At 37.1% G+C, this 27,621-nt stretch overlaps 1 protein-coding gene across 2 annotated transcripts in view; it reads right to left on the reverse strand.

The window, feature by feature from the left end:
* Positions 1 to 27,621, reverse strand: part of Vps8 (vacuolar protein sorting 8) — a 221,275-nt gene that overhangs the window by 176,666 nt on the left and 16,988 nt on the right. Inside the window, exons 2-6 of one of the 2 annotated variants that reach the window (XM_068225914.1) lie at positions 22,869 to 23,054; positions 18,715 to 18,900; positions 13,439 to 13,732; positions 1,385 to 1,603; positions 1,070 to 1,249 (exon numbers count right to left, since the gene is read on the reverse strand). In XM_068225914.1, coding sequence (XP_068082015.1) covers positions 1,070 to 1,249; positions 1,385 to 1,603; positions 13,439 to 13,732; positions 18,715 to 18,861 — 840 coding nt within the window. In that variant the 5' untranslated portion in view covers positions 18,862 to 18,900; positions 22,869 to 23,054. The remainder of the gene's footprint in view (positions 1 to 1,069; positions 1,250 to 1,384; positions 1,604 to 13,438; positions 13,733 to 18,714; positions 18,901 to 22,868; positions 23,055 to 27,621) is intronic. The other variant, XM_068225913.1, reaches the window with a different exon arrangement.

Here is a 27,621-nt window from a genome sequence, read left to right on the forward strand (position 1 = left end):
GTGGAGACTAGTGAAGGGTCAAGTGGCACATAACAACAAAATTATCATCCTTGCGAAAGAAATAAAATTGCTGCTGGAAGGGATCGAATTAGTGACTCCTCAACGTTAAGAAATGTGTATACAAGTCATCGAGACGGAAGAAAAATAATGTAAGGCATAGACCACCTAGTAGGGGATCCCATTGAAGGGATCATAAAAAACGTGAACGACTCCGACAGTTATTATGACGCTATGAACGGGATTAAGTACCTAACCTATCTTTCTTCCAGCAATTAAATGGGTGAGTATATTAATCTTCAGAATTATATTGAATATCTTCTTGATTCATTCTGGTGATTGTTTAAATCTTGTATTCTTTTCATAACATGCTAATTATGGGATATTTGAACTACCTATCGATCTCGTAGTTTTTTGACTGGCTCTTCTATTATAGTACTGCAACCCGTATGTGGCCAGACTTACTGTATTTTTGAATCCCAGGTTGTTTGAGACAGGGTAAAAGACCAGGTTTCCTTGATAGACATTAGGTGCATTTATTTTACTTCAAAAGTGCAGACTGCAAAATACTAAGCTTGTAGTATTACATGGCATAGCACGGGACTAGAATTTTACATGGAATCCTAACAACTGGCATGTGATTTTCCATCTCAAAAATCCCACATGCATTGCCAGGATTCAAACCGCTGCTGCCTTGGTGAGAAGCCAGCGGCGACATCACTTGGCTATTACGCTCTGAAAGTGTAGGTTGGGACCCAACCAACAAACGACACCCATATAGTTTGACTTCATCATTAATCTATTTTTCATGTTTCTATCATTGTAAACTGTTTACCTGAAAAGAGCCCTTGTAATTAAAGGGAAGCTAGTGCCATTGTCCCTTTCAAAATTTGAATTGGATTTGATCTTACTACTACTACTACTACTACGTACATGAGTATCTACACTTAACTATAGTTATATCACTCTTCTTTCCTATATTTCTCTTACCAAGCTTGCTTTATTTCAATAGCAGATTTCATATCCAAACAAGGTTGTTAAGTCAGTTCTGGTCAACCTATACAGTACTAACCTGGAAGAAATAAATAGTAGATTCCCTAGCAAAGGATAGCACTGGATCCACTACTCTGCTGGAATCAGCCATCTGAATGATGACAAACTGCCATGTGAGGAGCGGTAGGGTAGCTGGACTACATTGTAGTGGATGCGTAAATAATACTTGCATTCGTGGCCTAATGCTCACTACTATTACCTGAAAAAGAATGGCGTCACAAAACTGAGGTTATTACGGACACACAGCACAGAAACCAATACATGTAAATACATACATGTAATCAATATATGTAAATTAGATATATAGTTTACTTTTCAAGATTACATACTTTACCTTGGATAATGTAGCCATAGCAACTAGAACCACACCATGCAGTGGATGTGATGCTAATGGATGAAGCAGTAGAGGTTCAATGCAACATACTTCACCGCGACTTCCAGAAAATAAGCATTTAGAATCACATCCACGGATTCCCATAGTCCGTCGAAAGTTCAGTTCAAAAACTGAGCCTCCACTGTCACTACAAAGGGCCAGTGTGGGAGAATCTGTGAACTATACAAACATACACACAGCAAAGTCAAATACAGGAAACTAATTTTGGAATAAGGGTTCAGTAAACTGTAATCATTAATGTTCATATATATAATTTATAATTCCACATAAAGTTTGCATTAATATAGCAGAGAACCTTGGGATCTTCGTGTAATTATCAAATACAATGGTGGAAAATGAAATCCCAACACCAAGAAGATATTAGAGAAATGCAATTAGGCTAAACAATTTTGTACGTAATTTAACATATTTATTTGATTAAAATTTGCAGGTCACAGGTTCAAGTATGCAGAAGAAGACATGTGTCTTGGTGGTACATTAATAACTAATGTAGTCGCCATGATTTTAAATGCAAGCATGCAAACGTACATGCATTGTGTTTTACAGGTGATGTATGTCATTTTGTAAGAGGGAGTTCCATACCTGTTGCACTTGGTCAGTCAAAACAGCAACGGTTAATGCTGGTAATGGATAATGCTGGATTTGTCATTCCATAATGTCTCATACGTGCTCAATGGTCAAAAGGTCTGGTGATCTCCCAGGCCAAGGCAATTGGTCGAAACTCTGTAGAACACACTGGATGACAACAGCAGTATCAGGACAAGCGTTATCCTATTGGAAAACACCCCCATGAATACTGTGAATGAATGGCAGCACAACTGGTTCAATCACCAATCTGATGTACAAATCCGCTGTCTTGGGATAACGACAAGAGTGCTCATGCTGTCAAAGGAAATTGGTCCCCAGACCATAACTCCTGGTGTACCTCCAGTGTGTCAGCGCTGCAGACAGCTTGGTTTCAAGTGCTCACCTGGCCTCCTCCTTACCAAACTACGGCCATCACTGGCACCAAGACAGAAACGTTTCTCATCTGAGAACACAACAGATCTCCACACCACTCTCCAATGAGCTCTATCTTTACCCCACTGAAGTCGCTGATGGCAGAGATTCGGAGTTAGTAGCATGAACATTACAGGGCGTCTGGCTTGGAGCTGTCCCTCAAGTAACCGATTTCTTACAGTTTGCTGTGTCACTCTAGTGCCAACTGAAGCTCTAATGGCTGCTGCAGGTTCAGTACGATCCACCACAGCTATGTAGTGAATATGGCAGTCTTCCCTCTCTGTAACGGGCCACGTGCGGCTGGACCCCGGTCTTCTTGAGACAGCCTTCCCGCGACCACTGCTGCTAACACACTGATGCACTGTGGATACATCCCTGCCAAGTCTTTCTGCAATATCGCGGAAAGAACATCCACCTTCTCGTAGCCCTATTACAATGTCTCGTTCAAATTCAGTAAGCTGCTGATAACGCCTTCTTTGTCACCTTAAAGGCATGTTTGACTCACACCTACATCACAACGTCAACATCAGACGATGACTAATACTCATGAAGTGTAAAGCGCGTATTAAAAGCAAACTTGCTTTGCAGTCATACATACCATGGCGCTACTAGCACCACTCTTGATCAACTATAGCATAAAATTGAATAGGTGTCAGCTTTCAGATGTGCAAACAGACCTTCCAAATTTTGTTTACCTAGTCTAAATCCTTCTTGGTGCTGGAATTTCAATTTCCGACAGTGTATCTACACTAACATAATTAAAGGCGGCTACACACGTTACTGTATAACTGTGCGACTTTACTGCAACGATGAACTGCGCAGTAAAACTGAAAGCCCTATAGCCTCCACACGATAGAGAGAACTGTGTCGATCGACAGTACTCATCAGACATTTATCAAAGCAACATGTCATCTACGGACGATGATGACGTACTAGCGGCGTTGGGCCTATGAGTGTGTATAATGAAAAAACAAAAGACACGCAGAGTGAGGTCTAAAGTTTGGCTACTACAGAGAATGTGATATTCACACATAAATGTATTAAATGAGTTAGGCTTTGTACCAAAGTTGGGGTCTCTTGTTCATATAAAAAGTCCAATAGATGAAAGTACCACAAACGCAGAGTGTATACCTCGTCAGTGCCTGACCCCGTTATTTTAGATTGTTTATTTTTGTTTAATTCCTTTTTGTAAGAACTCCTAAGATTATTAATCTGTTTCACAACTTTGTCTCTGTTGGCTTTGCAGTCAATTAATTTATATTTTTCAATCAACTTAATCTAGGCGGCGTCTTTTCTGTTCCGATTGTGATAATGTTTAGACTTTATCTGCCAGAGACAAAATTCATTTCTATAGCATTCAATGAAAGGTTCTAAATGTCCATGATATCCGCTTTGGTCTTCCGATAACTTGTACCGTGCACTATCTTAACGAGTGACTCACTTGAACTGAGCAATCGGCAGTCGCCACGGTCCACACGTTGCAATAAAACTGTGCAAACGCAATCGACACAGTTTTATTGGTTAGAAAAATGAACTTGCTCCGATGAACTGTGCAAGCAGAAATAACTGCAACGATTTACCAACCACACATAAGATAAATCTCCGCAGTTTGCTTGGTGCAGTTAAATCGCACGGTTATACAGTAACATGTGTAGCCGCCTTAAGAGAAAAAGTTTGTTCATTGTAATGGGTAAACTTGGGAACTACGCAATCAATTTAGAAAAGTCCTTCATTGAAGTACATGTTATACAATGAGGTTAGGTTCGGTGCCTGCTGTCTTTGCTCAAGGGATAAAATCCCCGAGCAGTCAGTTCGAATTAAAAATTATTTAAATGCACAAGACTCGTACAGTAGAGTTATTGACAGGTTACATAACTTTGGAGGGCCAAATTCTGGTAATCCATAGTTTCAAAAGATCAACAGTAGCTGAGGCGATGTTAAATGTATAATGTTACTAATTTAACATTACTTCAATTGCTATGGCATTTTTTTTGCTATTGGCTTCATGTCGCACTGACACAGATAGGTCTTATGACGACGATGCGACAGGAAAGGGCTAGGACTGGGAAGGAAGCGACCATGGCCTTAATTAAGATACAGCCCCAGCATTTGCCTGATGTGGAAATGGGAAACCATCTTCAGGGCTGCCGACAGTGGGGTTCGAACCCACTATCTCCCGAATACTGGATACTGGTCGCACTTAAGCGACTGGAGCTATCGAGCTCAGTGCTATGGCATTTATGGGAATCTGGGGAGTCAGAATTTTGTCCCACAGGGGTTCTTTCAAATGTTGGAACAGTGTTATCATATATGAACATACTCAATGCCACCAATCTCAGCTGGAACCAAACCTGCTATATTGAGATTAAAAGGATGATGACCAACCATGTTCAAGCCATGTAGAAAGTGCCTTTTCCATGTCTGAAATCATCCCATCCAGCAGATGACTGCGTTCTAAGGATCGATATCCCATTTTAGAAAATTCCCCTAAAACTGACTCTTTCTTGCTAATTATTGTGCATAATATACTGTACTAGAGCCTCCATGGCTCAGGTGTCAGCACACCAGCTTCTCCCCGCTGGATTTGAGTCAACAAACGAAACATGATCAATAGCAAAGAGACGTGAGGAACGGAAGTATGAGTCATGAAATGAAATACTGTATGACCAACAGCAAAGAAATATGTGAAGACGGGAAGAATGAGTCAACAAGTGAAATATGATCAACAGCAAAGACATAAGTAATGAAGGCTGAGTCATTTATGAAAAAGTTAGTCGTCTGTGAATTCAGCCAGAATAATGTGATTTTGTCATATATAAATAAAATAAAACGCTTGTGCTGTTTCTTAAGACACTCGTCGAAGTTTATTTCATACTTCTCCCCTCATACAGTTTAGAATTATGTTTATAAAATGATTTGGTATTCCTGTATGTGATATTCTGACTTCTATGTTGAATGCTTTCTCACAGTAAATGAAAGAAACACAGTATAGGTCATGTCCGACTCGTTGGCTGAACGGTCAGCGTACTGGCCTTCGGTTCAGAGGGTCCCGGGTTCGATTCCCGGCCGGGTCGGGGATTTTAACCTTAATTGGTTAATTCCAATGGCACGGGGGCTGGGTGTATGTGTTGTCTTCATCATCATTTCATCCTCATCACGACGCGCAGGTCACCTACAGGTGTCAAATAGAAAGACCTGCACCTGGCGAGCTGAACCTGTCCTGGGATATCCCGGCACTAAAAGCCATACGACATTTCATTTCATTTCAGTATAGGTCATGCATTCCCTCTGTTTCTCAAAAAGCTCGGATACAACAAACTATCCATCAACACAATCTGTTGCAAGGTCATTTCTCTCAAGAAGAACTGACTCGCGAGAACATTGTAAACATAGTTCCTATTACCTTGTAGTACTTTTTGTACCATGTATTCAACAAAAATAAGTCCTCAGTAACTGTTACAGTCCTACCTCCTTTCTTGAATATATGGATGATTATCTCTAATTCTTTGGTATGGTATATGGCCACATTTCCAGTCAACATTCAGAAAATTCAGATATCTTTGTTTTAAAAAAACCTGTTGTGCATAATTGAAGACCTTACTTATTCTAGCAAATCCTGGGGTCTGTTCTTAACAGCATTCAACACTTCTGTTAACTCCTTGGTTTCAATTAGGTCAATGAAGTCTTTAAGGTATGGAAGCTCGTAACTTCTATTTCCGTATTGTGATAACAGTTGCTGGTAGTATTCTAATCATTCCTCCTCAGAGTTTGGTTTAAGCATCAAAATGTACTTTTCTTCTTTATTTAAATAATTTTTTGAATTTTAAAATCATTCTGAGCCCTATTCAACGTACTCAAGTGAAATGATCAACCTTTAGAGGAAACAATTCATTTTCAACACTAGTTTGAACTTAGTCAACTATAGGCCCCAGCAATGAATTATGTGTTTACTATCAAGGCTGGAAATTCTTCAAGATGAGATTTGATACATATCATCATCGTCATCATCATCATCATCATCATCATCATTGTCCCACTCCAGTCGCCCGGGTGTGGTTCTTTGATACAAGTACTCCAGTGAAATATTGATGATGATGATGATGATTTCTGTTGTTTAAAGGGGCCTAACATCTAGGTCATCAACCCCAAATAGTAAAAGATACAAAATTAAATGATGGGCTAAAATTTACCCACTGACTAGGATTTTCTAAAAAATGATAATGGCAAAAGATAATGAGTTTAAAATAGTCAGTGGATCTAATTTGCAATGCCTTATTTTCTGTAAGATAATTAAAATAAATTAAAATATAATAAAATACACTGATTTAATAGTAAAATCATATATATTATTCAATTTAAAAGCTAAAAACATATTAAAACATAGGTAATAAGAATAAAAGCATGGTTTACAATGAAAAATAGTTACAAGAAAGTATTAAAATAAAAATTTCACTTTTAATAACAATAAAAGAGGCCACTCACTATCCCTCATAAAACGCATGACAAAGTCTACTGACTGTTAGTCGTCTCGTAGAATGAGTGAAATGGTACTCAGAAGTTTTAGACCAAGGTCCAGATCAGCCAGGTCTGCGTACTCCGTAACGATGTGCACTGCGGTCAGATGGCCACTGCAAGTACACACCGGGGCATCTTCTCCTTTCAGTGGTGGCCTGCCACTCCTCCTCCCAGTGGGACATTAAAAAATGGTGTATGGCTTTAGTGCTGGGAGTGTCCGAGGACAAGTTTGGCTCGTCAGATGCAGGTCTTTTGATTTGACGCCCGTAGGCAACCTATGTGTCGTGATGAGGATGAAATTATGATGAATACAACACATACAACCAGCCCCCGTGCCAGCGAAATTAACCAATTAAGGTTAAAATTCCCGACCATGCCAGGAATCTAATTCAGGGGCCCTGTGACCAAAGACCAGCATGCTAACGATTTAGCCATGGAGCCAGACAGTGGGACATTAACAGCCCAGCTGAGAATGTAATGTATTCACTCACGTATTATACCCCTTTATTCCCCCCACATTTACAATCAAAAAAAAAGGTAAATATGCGATAACCTCAAATTTTGTGCAGTGAGCACATGACTTCAAGGCTATAAAGAGCTATAAATTATACATGTACATATTCTACACTATTCTGTAACAAACTTATGAATGTATTTGAGTTATACTGGCTATTTACATTGGAGGGCAGTATTTCTAAATGTAAAAAAACAATAAATGGTGAACATATAAAGTAAATATGGGCAGTTTTAGCTACTCATGTCACATCATTCATTTCGTTTCATGAATTCCTTAGATAAGGCTGACGTCAGGAAGAGCATACGGTCATAAAAACTTGGTACAAAGATTCGTCTCACTACACACTCGACCCCGTAGAGAAGAGGGATAAGGGTATCGTTTTTATCATATTATGCAATATTGATACAAAATAACTTAATGGCCAGTCATTTGTCTCTGTCAGTTTAGCAGTAGGCCTACCACACAGTAAACCTGATTGCTGCTTTCATTTGAATTATCGTCTTGCACCGCCAACTTAACTGCTACCGGCGTGTCGTCACTCCAAGTGACATCTTCACTGCCATCTCGTCAGCCATGCACTGCAATCGAGAGCATTCGAGGTCCCGCCTCTTTGAACCTTTTAAAAATAGTTTTGTTCCTGACTGTAGAGTCCAAATACCGTGAATTTATTCCCAAATGGTTTCTGGAGTTGGTCTCTGATATTCCTAGTTAGTGTATGTGTAGCAGAAGTCATTCCTTCCGAATAAAGCCGTGCTGTGAAAGCGTGCCAAACCACAAGCTGATAACTAGCGTACGTTACGAGTTTTACTTCCGAATGTAATACATAGTGACTGGAAGCATTCTTTTGATAACTGCAGCTGTTGAAAGCCAAACTCTTATTTTTTAGTATATTTCATGCTTGTTCTCTACATTTATAACATCAGAACTTACCTAAGCAGCCGTAAATGAGATAAGAGAGAATGCACTGTTTAGGTTAGGTATGCTATCGCCAGGATAGTGCCAGAAGTTCCACGACAAAAAGAATAAAAATAAATAACAGGAAAGTTTGCCACATTTATGGATATCTATAGGTGTGATGGTAATGTGTTTTATTATCATAATGTTTAACTTTGTAAGTTCATACCCTGGTATGTTTTGTTTGGCAGCTCCAAAAATCGTTAAAAGTAAGTGGGGACATAAAATCAATATTATTATTATTATTATTATTATTATTATTATTATTATTATTATTATTTGTTAGGTATGTTGGCGAGTAAAACAATCGTTAGGATTGGATAGTTTTTATCACATTTTAAACTTACTTCTCCCCCCAAAATATCTATATTGGCCCGAGTTACAAGATATTAAACGATCACTTTGTTAATGATCTTGCCTGCTATATTAATAGCAATAATCGTGAATATTTCTCATCTAAAGTAAACTAGTTTCCACGTCCCCCAAAACTGAGGTGGTACAGTTCTTTTAAGACACACCCCCAGGGGAGGGGAGTTACATATATAAAACATATTGCATATCAACCTTCCTGCCATTCGTAAATCTCATTACAGTACCGGGAATCAAACTCAGATTCCCGAGAACGGCAGCTAATTGTGCTGACCATTACACCAGCGGACGTTTTTTTCAAAACACAGACATATATCATGACTGATGCATGCTTGCAATGCGTGGGTCAGACATGAAACTATACACCTATTTGTGCAACGTCTTCAGAGCTGAAGTACACCTATGCTATGGAGGCGGACATTTCTGAACTACGAAACACAGATGTACCGCATGACTTTGACGCATTTTCATTGCATGGGTCATACGGACTAAACTATTAACAAATTTGTGCAATGTCATCAGAGCTGCAGTAAGTCTTGTACTCGCTTCGAAACAGAATCATCGTTCTTCTCTGACGAATTTTGTTGGGGGGGTCCTTGTATGCAAGATTTATTTTTTTCATTTTCTTTGTCTTGAAAAGCCAGGAGGGGCCTAATATGCGAGGGGGTCTAATACACAAGTAAATACAGTATATCCTGAGCAGGAACCTTGTAAGACAACAGGGGAATGTGACTGCCTCCCTAGCAGCTAAGACTGCTAACTCATACGCTGCTATACCCAAGTGAAATGATTGTTCTTTCTTAAAATATATTTTACGTGCTTCGAAATCCACCTGTGCTCATGACTCAGTTCTTAACCTTCAACTGGTATCATATGTCTGTGAGATGGCTCCCAAACTTTCCCATAGATATACCCTCTCCTTCCCGGGTCTTACTGAATTTATTAATAGTGAATCCTGTGATAAGGAAAATAGTCCATTCTAGGCAAAATGAATTCCAGACACGAAAATGTAAATTTATGTTTTGAGTTTTCAGTAATTTTGTTTCTAATAAATATTATTGGCTTTACATCCCATTAACTACTTTTATAGTTTTCAGAGACGTTGAGGTGCCAAAATTTAGTCCCACAGGACTACTTTTACATTCCAGTAAATCTACAGACACGAGGCTGATGTATTTGAGCACTTTCAAATACCACCGGACTGAGCCAGGATCAAACCTGCCAAGTTGGGGTCAGAAGGCCAGTGCCTCAACCGTCTGCACCATTCAACCTGGCAATTTTTTTCTTTTACTGACTAAGTTCTGCAGAAAAGACTACAGTAGCTGACAAATAATCATTAAATTTTTTCTAGATTTTTGAGAAAAAATAGGAAGGTGCATTATTTCATACAGTCATTTTAGTAGTTTTATATTTCCTTCCGTATTTGTAATTTATTCTCTTAAATTTTGCTGTAATGTAACTGAACATACTTTAAAAGAATTAAATTCAATAAACAACATAAAATTAAGACAACATTGTTAAATTTGTTACCTGGGGTCTGATAAGACACCATGATACCAGTTATGTTACAAAAATAAATGATCCCAGATGAATGTTAACCAAATCTTTCCATTTGTTTGCCTTTGTGTATTCGTCATTGTTGTTGTTGATGATGGTACAGTTTGTATTTATTTACCAAAGTAGTTCAAATTTTATCCTTGCTCAATGAAACCTCCTCTTCTTTCTTTTAATAAGTTGCCACTAATTATTTTACACTGTTGTTCTTTTCCATTCTTGGCAGAATCATAAATTATGGAATTAGAAATGAAAGGATGAAGATGCTGGGGAGGATCCAGATTACTGTAGATGTACCTAGTTAAGAATAGTAGAAGGCAATAACACCTGTACAGGAACAGGATGAGAAAAATATTGAGAAGCTAGAGTAAAATGCTAGTGGTTTACATCGCACTGACAGAAATAGGTCTTATGGCGACAATGGGATAGGAAAGGCCTAGCAGTTGGAAGGAAGCGGCTGCGGCCTTAACTAAGGTACAGCCCAGCATTTTCCTGGTGTGAAAATGGGAAACCACAGAAAACCATCTTCAGGGCTGCCGAAGATTTGGGTGAACCAACTATCTCACGGATGCAAGCTCACAGCTGCACGCCCCTAACCACAGGGCCAACTCACCCGGTAGAGTAAAATGGAGTAGAACTGTATTTACCCTGATCTATCTACATCTTGATATGTGAAAATAATGATGAGATCATAATGATGATTCAACTTCAAAATATCACCAACTTTTTCAAATAATGAATAAATTACCGATTGCCATTACTGCGTTCAGTGGTATGACTCAATTTCTTAAGTTCTTAAATTTCTAAAGAATTAATTTTGACAGTTTTACAACACAATTTTCATGAACTTAGTCCTGAATCACTTTTTGATTTATTCAATAAGGGAAATTTTCTAACATTAAAAGTAAAAAAGTAGACCCAAATCAATTCAACTTCTAATTTGTTGGGTTCAATCCACTAATAAAGAGTTCATTTTTCTGATTTCCACATAAAAAATTCTAAAACATTAGTGTCTTAAGAAAGGTTACAGGTCTTTTCACTTGATTATGAGTAGGGCCCAGACTTTTATGCATTATCAAAGTGCTAAATATGTACCTACATAAAAAATGTAGCAAATATCGATGAAATATGTATTTAAATACGTAATATTCACAAAATATGTACATTAATATGTAACAGAATGAATGCGCTAAATTTATTTTAAAAAAAGTTTATATATTCCTTTTATTATGACTTGCAGTTATGAAAGTAGAAAGGGAGGGTATGAAACCTGGTGCCTGCAGAGAGCCTACTCCTATCAAATAGCACCAAGCAGTCTACTCCAAGCTTAACTTTTCCATTCAATGGACGAATCACCATCAACAGCGTCATATACTCGCACTCCATATGAACAGTGTGGGGGGGTTTGGAATTGAATTCAGGCTTTTGGCACGCAATCTAGTGATTAGGAATTCCACCTCTCCTGCCAAAAAACATGATGGTGAAATTTTTTTCAAGCAACGGGACTCGAACCGACTAACCACGGTGTCAGACCATGTAGACTTGACGACTTAACGATCGCAGCCACCAGGCGGACAGCACTGTAAATCGCGGATTATTTAACACAATTTATTGCTTCAGCTAATTTCCTGTTGCCCTCTTGCCCTTAAAATGAAAAGAAAAGCTACTAAAGTTAATATTGTTTATATGTACAAAAATATTACATTCTTTGCATATGTAAAATATGTGATATTACTAAGAATATGTACAAATAAAAAATGAAACCTAAGTATAACCATATCAGAGCCACAATTCGTCAACATTTCTCATTTTCAGTGGTCTGCAAGTAAAGAAATGGACTACATAATTACATAAGAATCCAGGCCCTAGTTATGAGGCAGATTGAGTAAATTCGATCGCAGCACTGGCAGCGCAAATTCGTGCTCGAGTATACTCGACCACAGACCTGGCGGGCCACTCCAGGCAGCTCAAGTATATTCGACTGCACAGTGAGGCGGTTAAATGACAGGGACTCATGTCAATATATAGGCTAAAGTAAAACATGGCTTCCACCCAGTCTCAGACTCATTTGCAGCTTTGACAGTAGAGAAGCTATCGAGGTATGGGTGGTGCAGTGTGTCTGGATCTTATGAAATGTGCTAGTTATAGGTTCAGTCATGCTGCAGTAGCACTTTCTGGTCCAGTGAGGAAAGCAATGGCAAATTTCTTCACTCGTCATCATGCCTAACACCACCTTATTATGGCACCACCATGGGCTTCTGCTGTTTCCTTATAACCACATTACATTTGGTGGTATTACATGAGGACCCGACCAGCTTCTGGGCTGAAGACTTGAGAGAGAGTCTGTACATAGACGTTTTACTGCTAACTTTTAAAAAGATTCATGTCAAATTAAGACTAATTCCCTCACTCACTTTAGATGTTATGTTTAAAGTAACAAAGCACATTCCTCAAGATATGGGCTTTTGGGTTTATGCCGTGTCAAGAGAACATTATTATAGAAGTCTTCCTTGTGATCAGTCAAGATTTCCTTCTGAAGACACAGAGCAAGTTCTCTGCGACTCTGCGAAACAAAGAGTTTCACCTTGTTTTCTTGACACGGCATAAACCCAAAAGCCCATATCATGTCTACAAGTACGGGCCGTGAAAGCATCACTGTTAACACATTTCTCAATTCTCGTCACAGAGATATATAATAACTACAACTAAAACAAAAATGGCAAAAATTAATATTACTTTTAATCTGCAAATTAATTTCCTCTCCAAACAATTGTAATTTTTATGATGTTAAAGGTTTGATTTAAAAAAAATTAAATTGTGTCCAGGATATTCCAGTAATGAGATGAAATGTCTTCACTAGCTGTTATTATTTATATTTTTACTGGCAAGTAAATGAAGCAAATAAACAAGTTAATTGAGTTACTAGCAATGTTACTAGTTGTAAATGGGAAGATACAAAGCTTGCTCTACAGCTGTTTGCCATTTAAACAGGCATTAGAGAAGGCATTGGAAATCACTAAACAACATTTTAGGAAAATGCATCATACGAGTTTAGAGAAGTGCTCAAATATAAATTTTGATCTTACCTTAACATGAAGAACAGCAGTGCCTGGAGGGTGAACATCGGACATTGTACGCAGCACTTTGCCGTTAGGAACATCAAACATGAGAATGTGGCCACGTGCATAGCCTGCCAGCAGACGTGTGCAATCATGATTAAAACTTAAACTTGACACAGAGCCCTGATCTTGATCCGTTGCACCAAGACACCAACGGAGAGTCTGTGAAGCATCGAATAAAAGGACCAGTCCATGTGATGTGCCAACTGCAATCATCATGGTAGCTGCTGTAGCTGTGGGTAATCCTGCATTAACACGATCCTGTAAATCAGAATAGTGAGCAGTGTGAAATGAGTAACGTCGTCCACAAAATGTAAATCATAATCATACCATTTACATGGTACACTAACTGGAAGGGCTGTACAAAATCTTGAAGAGCTGTTACAGGTGAGGCCATAATCATGATACATCACATTTATTTCACAGATATTTCCATTTATTGTATATCAAAAATAACATTACGAGTCCAGAATGAATATTATTGTTTCAGTTACACAACTGTTGCTGCCACATTTGATGAGAAATTTTGCAGCGAAAATCTTTCGTGACATATTTGAATTTTGAATGCACTGCAGCCCATAGTTCATCTGTTGTTCGGTAGTGCTGTTAGCTGACTTTATTTTAATAAGATTCCACAAAGCAGTCTGGAGTGGAGGAGTCAGAGCTTCTTCATGGTCAAGTCAGAGAGGCCTATGCTTCCTCTATCTGTCCCCAATTCATGAATCTGGAAATAATTCATAACAAAATGTGCAGGAGCTCTGTCTTGTTGCACGGCAATAATGGAACCTCTGACGAAAGAAAATATTGTTTCTACCGCTGTCTGCAGATATACTGATTGACGTTAACATGGATATTCAGTGCAATGTTTGTGCTGTGCCCTACTAGAGAATTCGATCCCGGCCCTTATTTCTAATCCCGAGTATAAGGGTTATACTTAGGCAATCCTGGGATCCAGGATTATTCCAGTATTGAGGGTTACAATAAAAACTTACAGAAATCAGCTCTTTAATCAACAAATAAAAATTTAGACAAAAATTAACATATTTTAAGGTATACACCTAGCTAATCTGATCACTCTAACTAATCAGACTTAGAGTCAGACTAACCAGACCTAAAATCACTCAGGTCTGTATGTTGAAGTTTTTCAAGAATCAGCAAGATCTCTTTAAACTTATATAAATTGAAAAAGACCTTTATGTAACAAACTGTGCAAATAAACTTTGAAAATTAACAAAAATTTCTCTTAACAAAAACTAAATAGATAACTTTCATGTAACAACATAGTAAGTAGGTAGTAAGTTTTTTAGCAAAAAGTATTTAAAAAAATAATATTAATCAGTCACAGTTCCCTTAAACATAAAGAAGACTAATCTAAAAGGAACATTCTAATTTAAATCATGAAAATATGATCTGAGAAATAACAACGCATCCAGTGTCTCATCACCAAGCCTGCTTCTCAACTTGTTGCATGTATATGCAGCTGCTGAGAAAGCGCATTCAGTTTTGATTGAAGTTGGAGGAATCATTAGTAAATACTTATAAGCCTGCTCTAGGTTATAGCTCAGAGTAGAATTTGAAGACTCGTATAGGTTAATATCGTCCTTAACAATTTTGGAAAAATCATTTCCATTTAATGCTTCAGGAGACATCTTTTTCATGCTGTTTTCTATTTCCAGCTGAAGCTTTTCTTTGAGCATCATATCACTTTTTTCTGTATTTGTAGGCTCGACTTGCATGTTTTATTCTTCTTGGTCATTTTTTAACCACTTAATCTCTCAACTGAAGAAACAATCTGTTCTTTCCTATCAGGCCTTTGCTCGGACTTTAAAATGTATGCTTTATTTCATCATCGAATGCCAACACCACACTGTCACTATGAGGATTTTGTAGTAAAATGCCACTCAACTCATTTCTTCGGTGATTTTTCATGCACTTTTGTAAATGTATCTTGAATTTACAAGCCAAATCGGAGCTACTGTCATTTAACTGCCTAAAAAGAAACTTAAGGGCAGCATCAGCTGTGCATAAATTGCAACGGTGCGACAGAGTGCTTCTATAGTTAATTTGACTGGAGCCAAGACTTTAATGATTTAATCGATGAGTTTGAAATTGGACTCTTCAAACTGCACTGGATTCTTCAAATCTATAAGCGCCTTTTTGATGCTAAATTTCAAAAACGCAAAACGCTTGAGCGTAGTGTAGAGGCCATTCCATCTGGTTTTGCAACCGAGCAGTAAACTTAGCTCTTTGCCATGCTCTATCTTCACATATTTTTGAAGAATGGTGCAATACTTCAACAAGGCTCTTTTGAAAATAAGAACTATCTTGCAAACTTTTTATTTACATCCTTCATGTTCTGGTCATTTGTCGAATCTGGGCAATTTTCTCTTTCTTCAAGGACTAATTCTGATTCAAGATCTTAGTTATCATCTGAGTCTGCAACCTGGAGCTCAGTGGACTCATTTTCTGAAGCATCAGGTATACAGGGTATACTTTCTTAATAAAGTAAATCGCAAACAGCTAAGTGAATGCCATGAGCAAAACAAACCTGGTGCTCTGCATTGACAAGTTTTCCAACTTTGAGCATGACATTTGGACCGTCTGTTACAACTGTCATGATTTCGCTGCCCAGTGAAATATCAAATTGAGAAAGGTGCTCCTTGAAAACATCAACACATGTCTTCACCTTCAAAGATACATCAATACAAACAAGGCCTAAACTCCAAAACCTTTTCTCCGAATGAATAATTATGTTCATGTAACTTTTGTTGGAAGTCTATGTCCATTCATCAAAGCTCAAATTAAAGCACTGGCATTTATTTTTTAAAGCAGTTAATTCAGTTTCTATATGCTTTTTAATTCTGTAGCTGTAATTGATGACATGGTTACGAACTGTTGAAGCAGCTTTCAGTAAATCTGAATACCCTAAAGCATCAGTTTTAACAAACAAAAAAAAAAAAGTCCTCAAATGAGCTATGTTTCCGCTTCAACGGTGGTGGTTCTTTACCAGTTGATGAGGACGATCTTGCAAATAATAAATTTTTGCCATGTTTGGTGGAAAGATGAGTGTGTAGTCCTTTGCTTGACCCTCCAAAGGTTTTTAATATGTACACTGTGCTGTTTTACTGTCTTTAGGGACCAAAAAACAGCTCCACACCAATGCTGCATCTCCGTCCTTTTAATGATTGATGAAAACTCTTTCTGTAGATAGACATAATCACTATAGTCTGTTGTTATAAACACCTTTAAAGAGAAAAATCTACATTATTGCAATATAAACATAACTTCTCAGAACTGCAGGAATGATGTTCATTTGTTATTGATATCCTTAAATTCAAGTACCAACTAATTATAAAATAACTAAAAATCAATAAAAGGTGCTACTCAACTCACTTAATAGGAAGCAGAGTTTTTCACAAACAACCTCTCAGTCTGCTAGTGCAAATGCTACTAAAATCAGCTAGCAAAACCAAATGGCTGACATCAGTGACAAACTGACACCTTGATAGGTAATACACACTGACCATTTTGCTTCATACAGTCTATTTAGCAACTTTTTTAAAATTTCAATCCCAAAAATTTTGGGATAAAATCCTCTATGCGCTACACATCTCCAAATTTTATATTTAGAATGTAACTGCAATTACAATGTTCACAGATGCATGTATAATTTAGGAAGTTCCAGAAATTGCAAAATTGTGTTTTGAGCAAGAGTATTTGTTATTCCTGCTGCTGTGAGGTGTGGATAGAGCTATTGTTGAAGCATGCATTTGTATCCTGCCCAGTAACAAGACCACAACAAGAAATATGAACAAAAAATATAGTTTTATCTCCTTTCTTGCAAGAATTGGAAAAGAACCCACTATACATTCTGAACTCAGCTGGCATGTCTGCAAACTACATTTTTGGACCATATTTCTTATTATGGTCTTGTTACTGGGCAGTATACAAATGCATGCTTCAACAATATCTCTATCCACACCTCACATTAGCAGGAATAACAAATATCCTAGTCCAGAAACAAGATGGAGATTATGCACATTTGCTACCAGTATTTGAGAATGACAATGAATTGTTTCCAGGCAATAAACTGACTGCTGATTAAAGATAGCAAGACAATCCCTCACATCTGGTAACTTTCAGGCAATGTTGTTTTCTTTATATGTCACATTGACACAGACAGATCTTAAGGTGACAATGGTATAGGAAGGAGCTAGGAATGGGAAGCAAGCGACTAGCCTTAAGGTACAGCTTGAGCATATGCTTGGAGTGAAAATGGGCAACTACTTAAATACATTTTCATGGCTGCCAACAGAGGATTTGAACCAACCATCTCCAAAATCCAAGCTCACAGTTACGTGACTCGAAATGCATAACTAACTTGCTCTGTTCCAGACAATATATTAAGGGATTTTAATAAGGATGAAGTCAGCCAACAGCACTACAAAACAATGGACAAACTACATGCTGCTGTGAGAGAAGCATTCAGATGCTGCAAAATACTTCCTCTCTAAAACTTCTTACTGAGCATGGTACATTATTCAATTGTCAAAATAATGATAATACTCATACTGAAACACAGACATAATGTTCAATATACAGTAAAGCAAATTATAATATTTGTTTAACTTAAGCAATTGAGAAAGTGTAATGTAACTTCCAGCCCACCATGTGTATTTGAGATAGCTGCTGAAATATGAAGCTCTCACAAACTTGCCTTTCAGTTTTGGCATCTTCATTTTCTCATACATGGCTCAAGACAGCAACGGCACAGAGGTAGATGAATCAAACTGATCTCTTTAAATAACTATTAGGTCATGTCAAGTATATGTAATACATGTAAGAGAGATGTTCAGTAAAAAGCAAAAATGGTGAACAAGACAAGTCTGGACCTCAACCACTTTCGCATGTACCTACTGAAAGCCTATGTGAAGTATAATGCAGTCATGATAGCTAAGTGTTCAAACCGGTCTCTCCTCATTTACTACTCTGATTAAGCCCCTATGAATATGGATTACAAGAAAAATTTCTTTTCCTTTTCTTGAAACATCTTGGCTCACAAAAATTTAATTAATTAAATTGTAAACTTATTTTTCCTGCTTTTCTTGCAAAAATAACGTGCATCTTCTGAAAAATCTACCCCATTCACTGTATTCACTTTGACCCACGCTAGTAACAGCTTTACTAGTCAATGTACTGTAAGTTATAACCATAGCTGAATAATGTTCATTGCATTAACTTACACAGGCTGAGGTGAGTTGAGCAGAAATACCCTTAAGAATGACGAGTCGCAAGATAGACCCCATCCGTTGGGAGGTATTGCTTCCACTGTACCATCGGCCACCTCGCATCTGGCGTTGCTCAGAAGAACTGCGACTCCGACTGCCCATGCTGCCAAGGGACAGTGTTTCACTGCCTTCAAATCCAGCCTGTTGAGAAACAAAAATGACTGTTTAATGGAATCTGTGTGTAAAAGATTTGGGGGGGGGACGACAATTCTAACACTTACACTAATCACACCTGACAGATATTAATTCACACAAAGGTAACATTTCCACTAGGCTTCTGATAAATGTATATAACAATCATTCTTGAAAGGCATTATTTAAAATGTAAATGATTTAAAATCTCTGCAAGAATTGAAGGTCCCCCCCGGAATAAGGGTCTATGCCACAAATCTAAAATGTTCAGGAAACAGAAAAAACTTCTGAATAATGAGAAAATGAAAAACATATATTTTGAAATAAATCACAATGATTAAAAACCACTTGAAAACCGAATGATCACAAATTAACCTTATTAATGTTGTAAAAAAGCATTTTCTCATTTTGAAATCATGGAATAAGAGTTGTGGCAATTCTTGAGGCAGGAGGATTGGCTGATTCAGTCTGTTCTTGACACCTTTAACTAAGGTATATCTCTACTGAGGAGCAGTCAAATTGTGGGATCTTCCCATAAACACGGATGTGGGATCATTTTCAGAAAACTTCAGTCACATTGCTTCATTAACGTTGAATTTAGGGTCTTTGACCAACATTCCACGTCTTGGAAGTCAGAACTCTGGGCAGACAGACTAAACATGTCTGAAAAAGTTCCTTCACATACCTGCAGTGAACTACTGTCACTACCTTTTGCTGTAATGTGGTATTCAAAAGAATATTTCCGACATAAAGTGGCATGTGTTTTCTGATTTTGCCTCCTTTTCGGTTCAGAGACTTTGAGGCACTTATTCACAACAAACGAAGACTGCTCATTAAGGTCCATGGTCCGTACACCACTCCTCCTTTTCACAGTCAGTGAGCTGAATACACCCATTCCTGTTAAAAAATCTCTGCATCATACACACTGCCCCTAAACAACGAAGAAGCAGAAAATTATTATAATGTTATACCCTATACCATTTTAGCGTAATGATAATTAAATTAATGTTTGTGAAATGTATTATGTATTAAAAAAGACCAAATTCATTCTAAGGATCTTCCTTAGCACAACATAACCCATTTATTACAGACCCTTATTCCACTCACCTGTTGTGGCCTCGTTTTTGTTTCTTTTATAATGCCTTTTCTTGTTGTATAAGCCTCACCCTTATTTCGTTTCCTTTTACGTTCATTATCCCTCTAGTTATTCATACTCATCTTCCTTTTTCTTGTTTTATTCTGGTTTTATAATTTGTTGGACGAAACATTCAACACACTGGCAGCCATCTTGAATGAATGGCATAGGCCCTTCCAACAGGCAAAGAAGTTTTTTACCAAACAAATGACCTATTTCTGTTAAAGATGTGACTATCATAGTTCGTATGCAATAACCTGAGATGATATAGACCCTTATTCTGCAAAAAACTCAACTTGCTGGAAAATGTGGTTTAGACCCTTCAATTATCATTCATACAATTTGAATATTTATTTTTGATGTATCAACATTAGTTATTAATTAATAATGATGTTAATTGTTTAATGTCTCTCCAATTGCTATAGTTTTTTAAGAATTTCTAGGATGCTGGAATTTTGTCCCTCAGGAGTTCTTCAGCAGGTTAATAGACAAGACAGACAGTTGCGGCATTTAAATAACCTCAAAGATAAGTGACCTCAGTTGGGATCAAACGCTATAACTAGGGAACAGAAGGAAAATTACTACTCGAATGTGCCACTGAAGTATGTGTATCAAAATTATAAATAAGTTAAATAGGAATTTTCCAAGAAAGTAGCTCAAACACAATCAATAACTTCCACACTTAAGATATGACTTCAATAAGGTCTCATTTCTATACTTCTACAAGAAAAATTTTCTTCCAAGCAAGACATGTCAATTTTTCAGATAAATGTTGTAAGGAAGGAATGGAGGGAGCAAGAGGACGGAGGACATAATTACTGATTACCATCAAGCTTCAACTATATATATGCAATAACATGTCCTGACTACTGACTGATTCATCATCGCCGAGCCAAAACTACTGGATAGAACAAATTGAAATTTTGGGGATACATTTATATTAGAGTGTACTGTAGGTTCTCACTAAGGGAGTATTTTTGGATATTCAATTGCTAAGAGGGTGTAAAGAAGGGTGAACTGTTTAAATGAGCATATCTATATCTCAAAAATTTAAGTTTACAGATGGAAAAATTGGTATTTAGTATCTCTTTTAAAAATAAAGAAACACGCATCTTTTGTTTTTGGAAAATCCCCTTACAGGGAGCGAAAAAAAAGGGGAAAAGGGGTTGAATACCTTTTATGAGCATAATTATATCTTAAAAAACTGAAGATGTTACAGACATGAAAATTGGTATTTGGAATCTCCTTGAAAAATAAATTAACACATTTTTTTTTTGTTTTCTATCCAATTAATGGGGGATGAACAGGAGTGGCGAAGGGGCTGAATTTGAAAAAAAGATTATATCTACAGTATAATTTTCTCACAAACGTAAATCATTACAGATGTGAAAATAGGTATTTGGAATCTCCTGTAAAAGTAAAGAAACATACATCATTTATTTTCGAGAAATCCACTTAAGAGGAACTGAAAAAGGGGGTAAATTTTTAAAATGAGAATATCTACAGAACAACTCATACACTTTACATGTTACAGGCGTGAAAATTGGTATTTGGAGTCTCTTTTTAAAAAAAGGACATACGTATTTCTTTGTTTTCAGAAAATCCACTTAAGGGGGGGAGTGAAGGCATTGAAAAATTTGTTGAATACTTTGTATGAGGATACATATATCTCAAAAAGTAAAGGTATTGCAGACGTGAAAATCTGTATTTGGAATCTCCTTTAAAAATAAAGAAACATGTACCTATTCTTTCGTTTTGGAAAATACACTTAACCCGTCAAAGCCCAAACACAGTGCAGGAAATAAATCTATGTATTTCTTTTCAGATTATGTTAGCGACACTACAAAAAACAATGCAAAACCAAAAGTCTGCAGGAAATGTAGTCCACAAAGAAAATATAGGGGTGTCACCTGTAGGTGACATTGGTCAGTATAGTTACAGTTCGCAGCTTGCTGGTAGCCTACATTCAAGTGTGAGGACAACTGCTGCCCCTAACGCATATTCAGACTGTCCCAGATTCGGAGCCGATTTAGACCCTTGGTAAGGCTCAAAGTCCGATTTAGACCCTTGGTAAGGCTCAAAGTCTATGAGGTAACCAAATCGCGTAGCAATTGACCACAGTTATATCTAGCATATGGTTCTTGCACGGAGCGTATAACTTGGACATTTTCACAATGAGATTCTTCTTCTTCATTGAGCAGTAACTCAAAAAACTGAACTGCGACAGTTGCAGTCTGTCATATTCAGAAGGTTCCTCATGCACGTCACCTCACCCAATCGGAAAATAAAATAAGAATAAGAAGAATTATTCTCCTCTGTAGCTGCCCACATTGTAATGCATCTTTTCGTTGATGATGCTGGTTTATTTGTCCTAGAAAGACTAGATGCCTGCTGCATTTCATTAGAAGGTATCGGCTTACCGTCGTAAGCTGGTATCACGTATATTTACACTGTCAACCTCGACATTCTACCACGAAGGGGTTGACATCGACAGAATCAGTTGCTTCATCGCCACCTCCCTCATCCGTAAACTGCCCATCATTTTGAGGAAACAATAATATCATCTGCGGTGCATTATTACTTTCATCTTCCAAAATTTGTAGTAGCTCATACAATGTCAGACTGAGGAGAGAGAAAAAACATGGAGTGAATATCAGATACTATTCATAATTGAAACTGGACAAAAAGGCCTTCTTGATGTGACCAATGTAACCTACAGGTGACACCATGCTTTTTCATGGCAATAACATATGCTTAAATTATAATATTATGCTTAAGAATGTATCACTTTCATTATTGAACCTTTAAGCAATATACATGCATAAAATTCAAATAAAATTACCTTTTATCACATGCTTTCCATACCACAATAATTTGCAGTTGCTTCACCACTTCAATCCAGTCTGTTTCCTCTTTTATGTGAGCGAGAGCTGACTGATCAGTGCAGGCTGCGAGTTCAAAAAGGGTCCATTTCAAATTATAAGACCTTTCTTTAAATACTTCCAACAGGCAGAGAAGTTCAAGCAGCCTGATGAGCAGGAAATGTTATTAATATTAGGTGTCACCTGTAGGTGACATTCGGCTTTGACAGGTTAAGGGAGGGTGAAAGAATTGAAAAATTTGTTTAATAATTTCTAAGAGGATACTTATATCTAAAAAACTAAAGATGTTCAGACATGAAAACTGGTATTTGGAATCTCCTTTGAAATAAAGAAACAAGCATTTTTGGGAGAAAATGAACTTGGGGGGGGGGGGGGGAGGGGGGGTGATTAATTATTTTTATGAGGATACATATATCTCCAAAACTGAAGATGTAACAGTCATGATAATTGATATTTGGAAGCTCCTTTATATATAAAGAAACACATTATTTTGTTTTTGGAAAATTCACTTAAGGGGGGAGGATGAAATGAAGTGAATGAAATTGAATTCTTTTTCTGGCGATACTTATATCCCAAAAATTGAATGTTACAGACGTGAAAATTGGTATTTAGAATCTACTTTAAAAATAAAGAAACACACATTTTTTGGGGGAAAGGAATCAACTTACTAGGGGGTGGAAGGTAAAAAAGGAGTTGAATTCTTTTTTATAAGGATACTTATATGTCAAAAGCTGAAGATGTTACAGACATGAACATTTGTGTTTGTAATCTTCTTTTAAAGTAAAGAAGCACGTATTCTTTTGTTTTCAAAAATCCACTTGGGGGAGGGGTGAATTAGTTGATTTTAGTTATTTCTCTGTAGGAGGGTACTTATATCTCAAAAACTATACATGTTACAAACGTGAAAATTGTTATTTGGAATCTCCTTTAAAAATAAAGAAACATGTATTCTTTTGGTTTTGGAAAATTACTTAAGGGGATGAAAGAATTGAAAAATTAGTAGAATTATTTGTATGAGGATACTTATATCTTAAAAAATTAAAGATGTTGCAGGCATGAAAATTTATATTTCAAATCTCCTTTAAAAATAAACACATATTTTTTTGTTTTCGAAGAATTGACTTGGGGGGGGGGGGTGAAAATAAGTAAAGGAGTTGAATTCTGTTTATGAGGATGCTTATATCTCAGAAACTGAAGATGTTACAGACGTGAAAGTTGGTATTTTGAATCTCCTTTAAAGGTAAAGAAATGCGTATTTATTGTTTTTGGAGAGTCCACTTAAGGGGGAGACGGGTGGAAAGAAGTGAAAAAATTGAATTCTTTTTATGAGGATACTTATATCTCAAAAACTGAAGATGTTACAGACGTGTAAACGGTATTTTTGGAATCTCCTTTAAAAATAAAGAAACAAGTATTTTTGGTTTTTGGAAAACCCACTTAAGGGGTGAAAAGAATTGAAATAGCGGGTGAATTTTTAAAATGAGTACTGATATATCTACAGTATATGTAAAAAACATAACATGTTACAGACGTGAAAATTGGTATTTGGAATCTCCTTCAAAATAAAGAAACAAGTACAGTATTTGTTTTGTTTTCAAAAATCCACTTAGCTGGGGTGGGGTTGGGGGAAAGACAGATAAAGGGATTGAATTATTTTTATGGGGATAGTTATATCTCAAAATCTGAAGATGTTACAGACGTAGAAATAGGTATTTGGAATCTCTTTTAAAAATAAAGAAGCATGTTTTGTTGTTTACTTTCAACTTGAGAACACTGTTTCTCACATGCACAGTTCTGTTTCACTCTGGTTATCATAGCCCCAAAAGGCAATACCACAAACCTGGTTTACAAAGAGTTTCTGGGATAAACGAAACTTTTTTTCAGTGAGTTTTTATAATTTATTTTCAGATAATGTCTTAGTACAGTAATGAGTAACGATTACTTTTAACAAATTACAAAATCTACGCGGTTTTATAATATCATTCCAAGTACTGGTCTCTTAACTAATTTTATCCGTTAGAAGTTCACTTTACTAACAAGGGACACCCATAAACTTGAACACTCTAAATTGCACAAAAACATGCTAAAAATATGAAAATATTCATTTATTATGTGCTAAAAACCTACAAATATTTGATTAAGAAATTTAAAATACTCTGCTTTAAATATCACAATCACTCGCAATCACGAGGTAAATATTTTTTTTTTTTTTTGCTATTTGCTTTACGTCGCACCGACACAGATATGTCTTACGGCGACGATGGGATAGGAAAGGCCTGGGAATTGGAAGGAAGCGGCTGTGGCCTTAATTAAGGTACAGCCCCGGCATTTGCCTGGTGTGAAAACGGGAAACCACGGAAAACCATCTTCAGGGCTGCTAAGTATAAAGTATTGTATTAATGTACAGAGCTACCAAACATGCTACTTAAGGCAAATGGATGTCTGTGTATGGAAAAGTACAGTAAGGTATTTTAATTTTTGATGTATCAGAGTAGATATTATGTTATTTATAAAAAGGTAATGGTTTATTTAAATATGGAAAAAACAATGTATCATCTTTGAAAAATTTCATGTTGGAGTATTACTTGCCATAAGTAGTATCAGAATTGCAGAGAACAACAAAAGGTCATCTCCAAATAGGCCATCACAAATGCATGCCAATATCTCAAAAGAATGCCTTATACAGCACTGTGAAAAACCATCACTCCACATCACAGGACGTCAGAAGGGCACAGTTGAAGAGAGGAATGTCACCAACACTAATGCCATCAATTTCACTAATCATCAATCAATCAATACTGATCTGCATTTAGGGCAGTCGCCCAGGTGGCAGATTCCCTATCTGTTGTTTTCCTAGCCTTTTCCGAAATGTTTTCGAAGAAATTGTTATTCCAATCCCTAACCCCCCTTCCTTACCTCTGATTCCACTTCTTTACTCATATCATTTATATATATAAGAAAACAAAGGTCCAATAATACTGCCCTGAGGAATTCCCCTTTTAATTATTACAGGGTCAGATAAAGCTTCGCCTACTCTAATTCTGACATCTATTTTCTAGAAATATAGCCACCCATTCAGTCACTCTTTTTTCTAGTCCAATAGCACTCATTTTTGCCAGTAGTCTTCCATGATCTACCCTATCAAATGCCTTAGATAGGTCACTCGCAATACAGTCCCAGAATTTCATATTTTTCATCTTTAACTTTTTCGTAGCTTACAAATTCTTCTTTCACCAGAATGAATACTCCCTCTCCCAACATTCCCTGGTACTTAGCACACCTACCAAGACGCAAGGCTAGTGCATATAGTGGAGGCCACTGCATAGACTACTTGAAGCCACCAGCAGTGCCAATGCATTATGCGAGACTATGTCTCACTTCCAAAAATTGATGCCTGCCTTGCCATCAGATGATATAGATGTTGATTCCCATAGGGAGGGCGTAACGCAGGCAACCAAGATTGAGTTAGCTGGAAAATTTATAATGTCCAATAACATACCACTTAGTCAAGCAGCTCGTCTTCTTTCTCCCAATTCTTCCCAGCCCAAACTTCGCAATATTTTTGTAATGCTACTCTTTTATCGGAAAGCATCCAGAACAAATCGAGCTGCTTTTCTTTGGATTTTTTCCAGTTCTTGAATCAGGTAATCCTGGTGAGGGTCTCATACACTGGAACCATACTCTAGCTGGGGTCTTACATCCTTTACATCCTTACTACAACGCCTAAACACCCTCATAACCATGTGCAGAGATCTGTACCCTTTATTTACAATCCCATTTATGGGATTACCCCAATGAAGATCTTTCCTTATATTAACACCTAGATACTTACAATGATCCCCAAAAGGAACTTTCACCCCATCAACGCAGAAATTAAAACTGAGAGGACTTTTCCTATTTGTGAAACTCACAACCTGACTTTTAACCCCGTTTATAAACATACCGTTGCCTGCTGTCCATCTCACAACATTATCGAGGTCACGTTGCAGTTGCTCACAATCTTGTAACTTATTTATTACTCTATACAGAATAACATCATCTGCAAAAAGCCTTACCTCTGATTCCACTTCTTTACTCATATCATTTATATATATAAGAAAACATAAAGGTCCAATAATACTGCCCTGAGGAATTCCCCTCTTAATTATTGCTAGGTCAATCGCAATACAGTCCATTTGACCCCCTGAATCCAAGATATCTGCTATATCTTGCTGGAATCCTACAAGTTGAGCTTCAGTGGAATAACCTTTCCTAAAACCGAACTGCCTTCTATCGAACCAGTTATTAATTTCACAAACATGTCTAATGTAATCAGAAAGAATGCCTTTCCAAAGCTTACATGCAACGCATGTTCAAACTTACTGGCCTGTAATTTTCAGCTTTATGTCGATCACCCTTTCCTTTATACACAGGGGCTACTACAGCAACTCGCCATTCATTTGGTATAGCTCCTTCACGCAAACAATAATCAAATAAGTACTTCAGATGTGGTACTATATCCAACCCATTGTCTTTAGTATATCCCCAGAAATCTTATCAATTCCAGCTGCTTTTCTAGTTTTCAACTTTTGTATCTTATTGTAAATGTCATTGTTATCATATGTAAATTTTAATACTTCTTTAGCATTAGTCTCCTCCTCTATCTGGACATTATCCTTGTAACCAACAATCTCTGCATACTGCTGACTGAATACTTCTGCCTTTTGAAGATCC

Source organism: Anabrus simplex, chromosome 2 (genome assembly GCF_040414725.1).
Source record: "Anabrus simplex isolate iqAnaSimp1 chromosome 2, ASM4041472v1, whole genome shotgun sequence".
NCBI classification, from domain to species: Eukaryota; Metazoa; Arthropoda; class Insecta; order Orthoptera; family Tettigoniidae; genus Anabrus; species Anabrus simplex.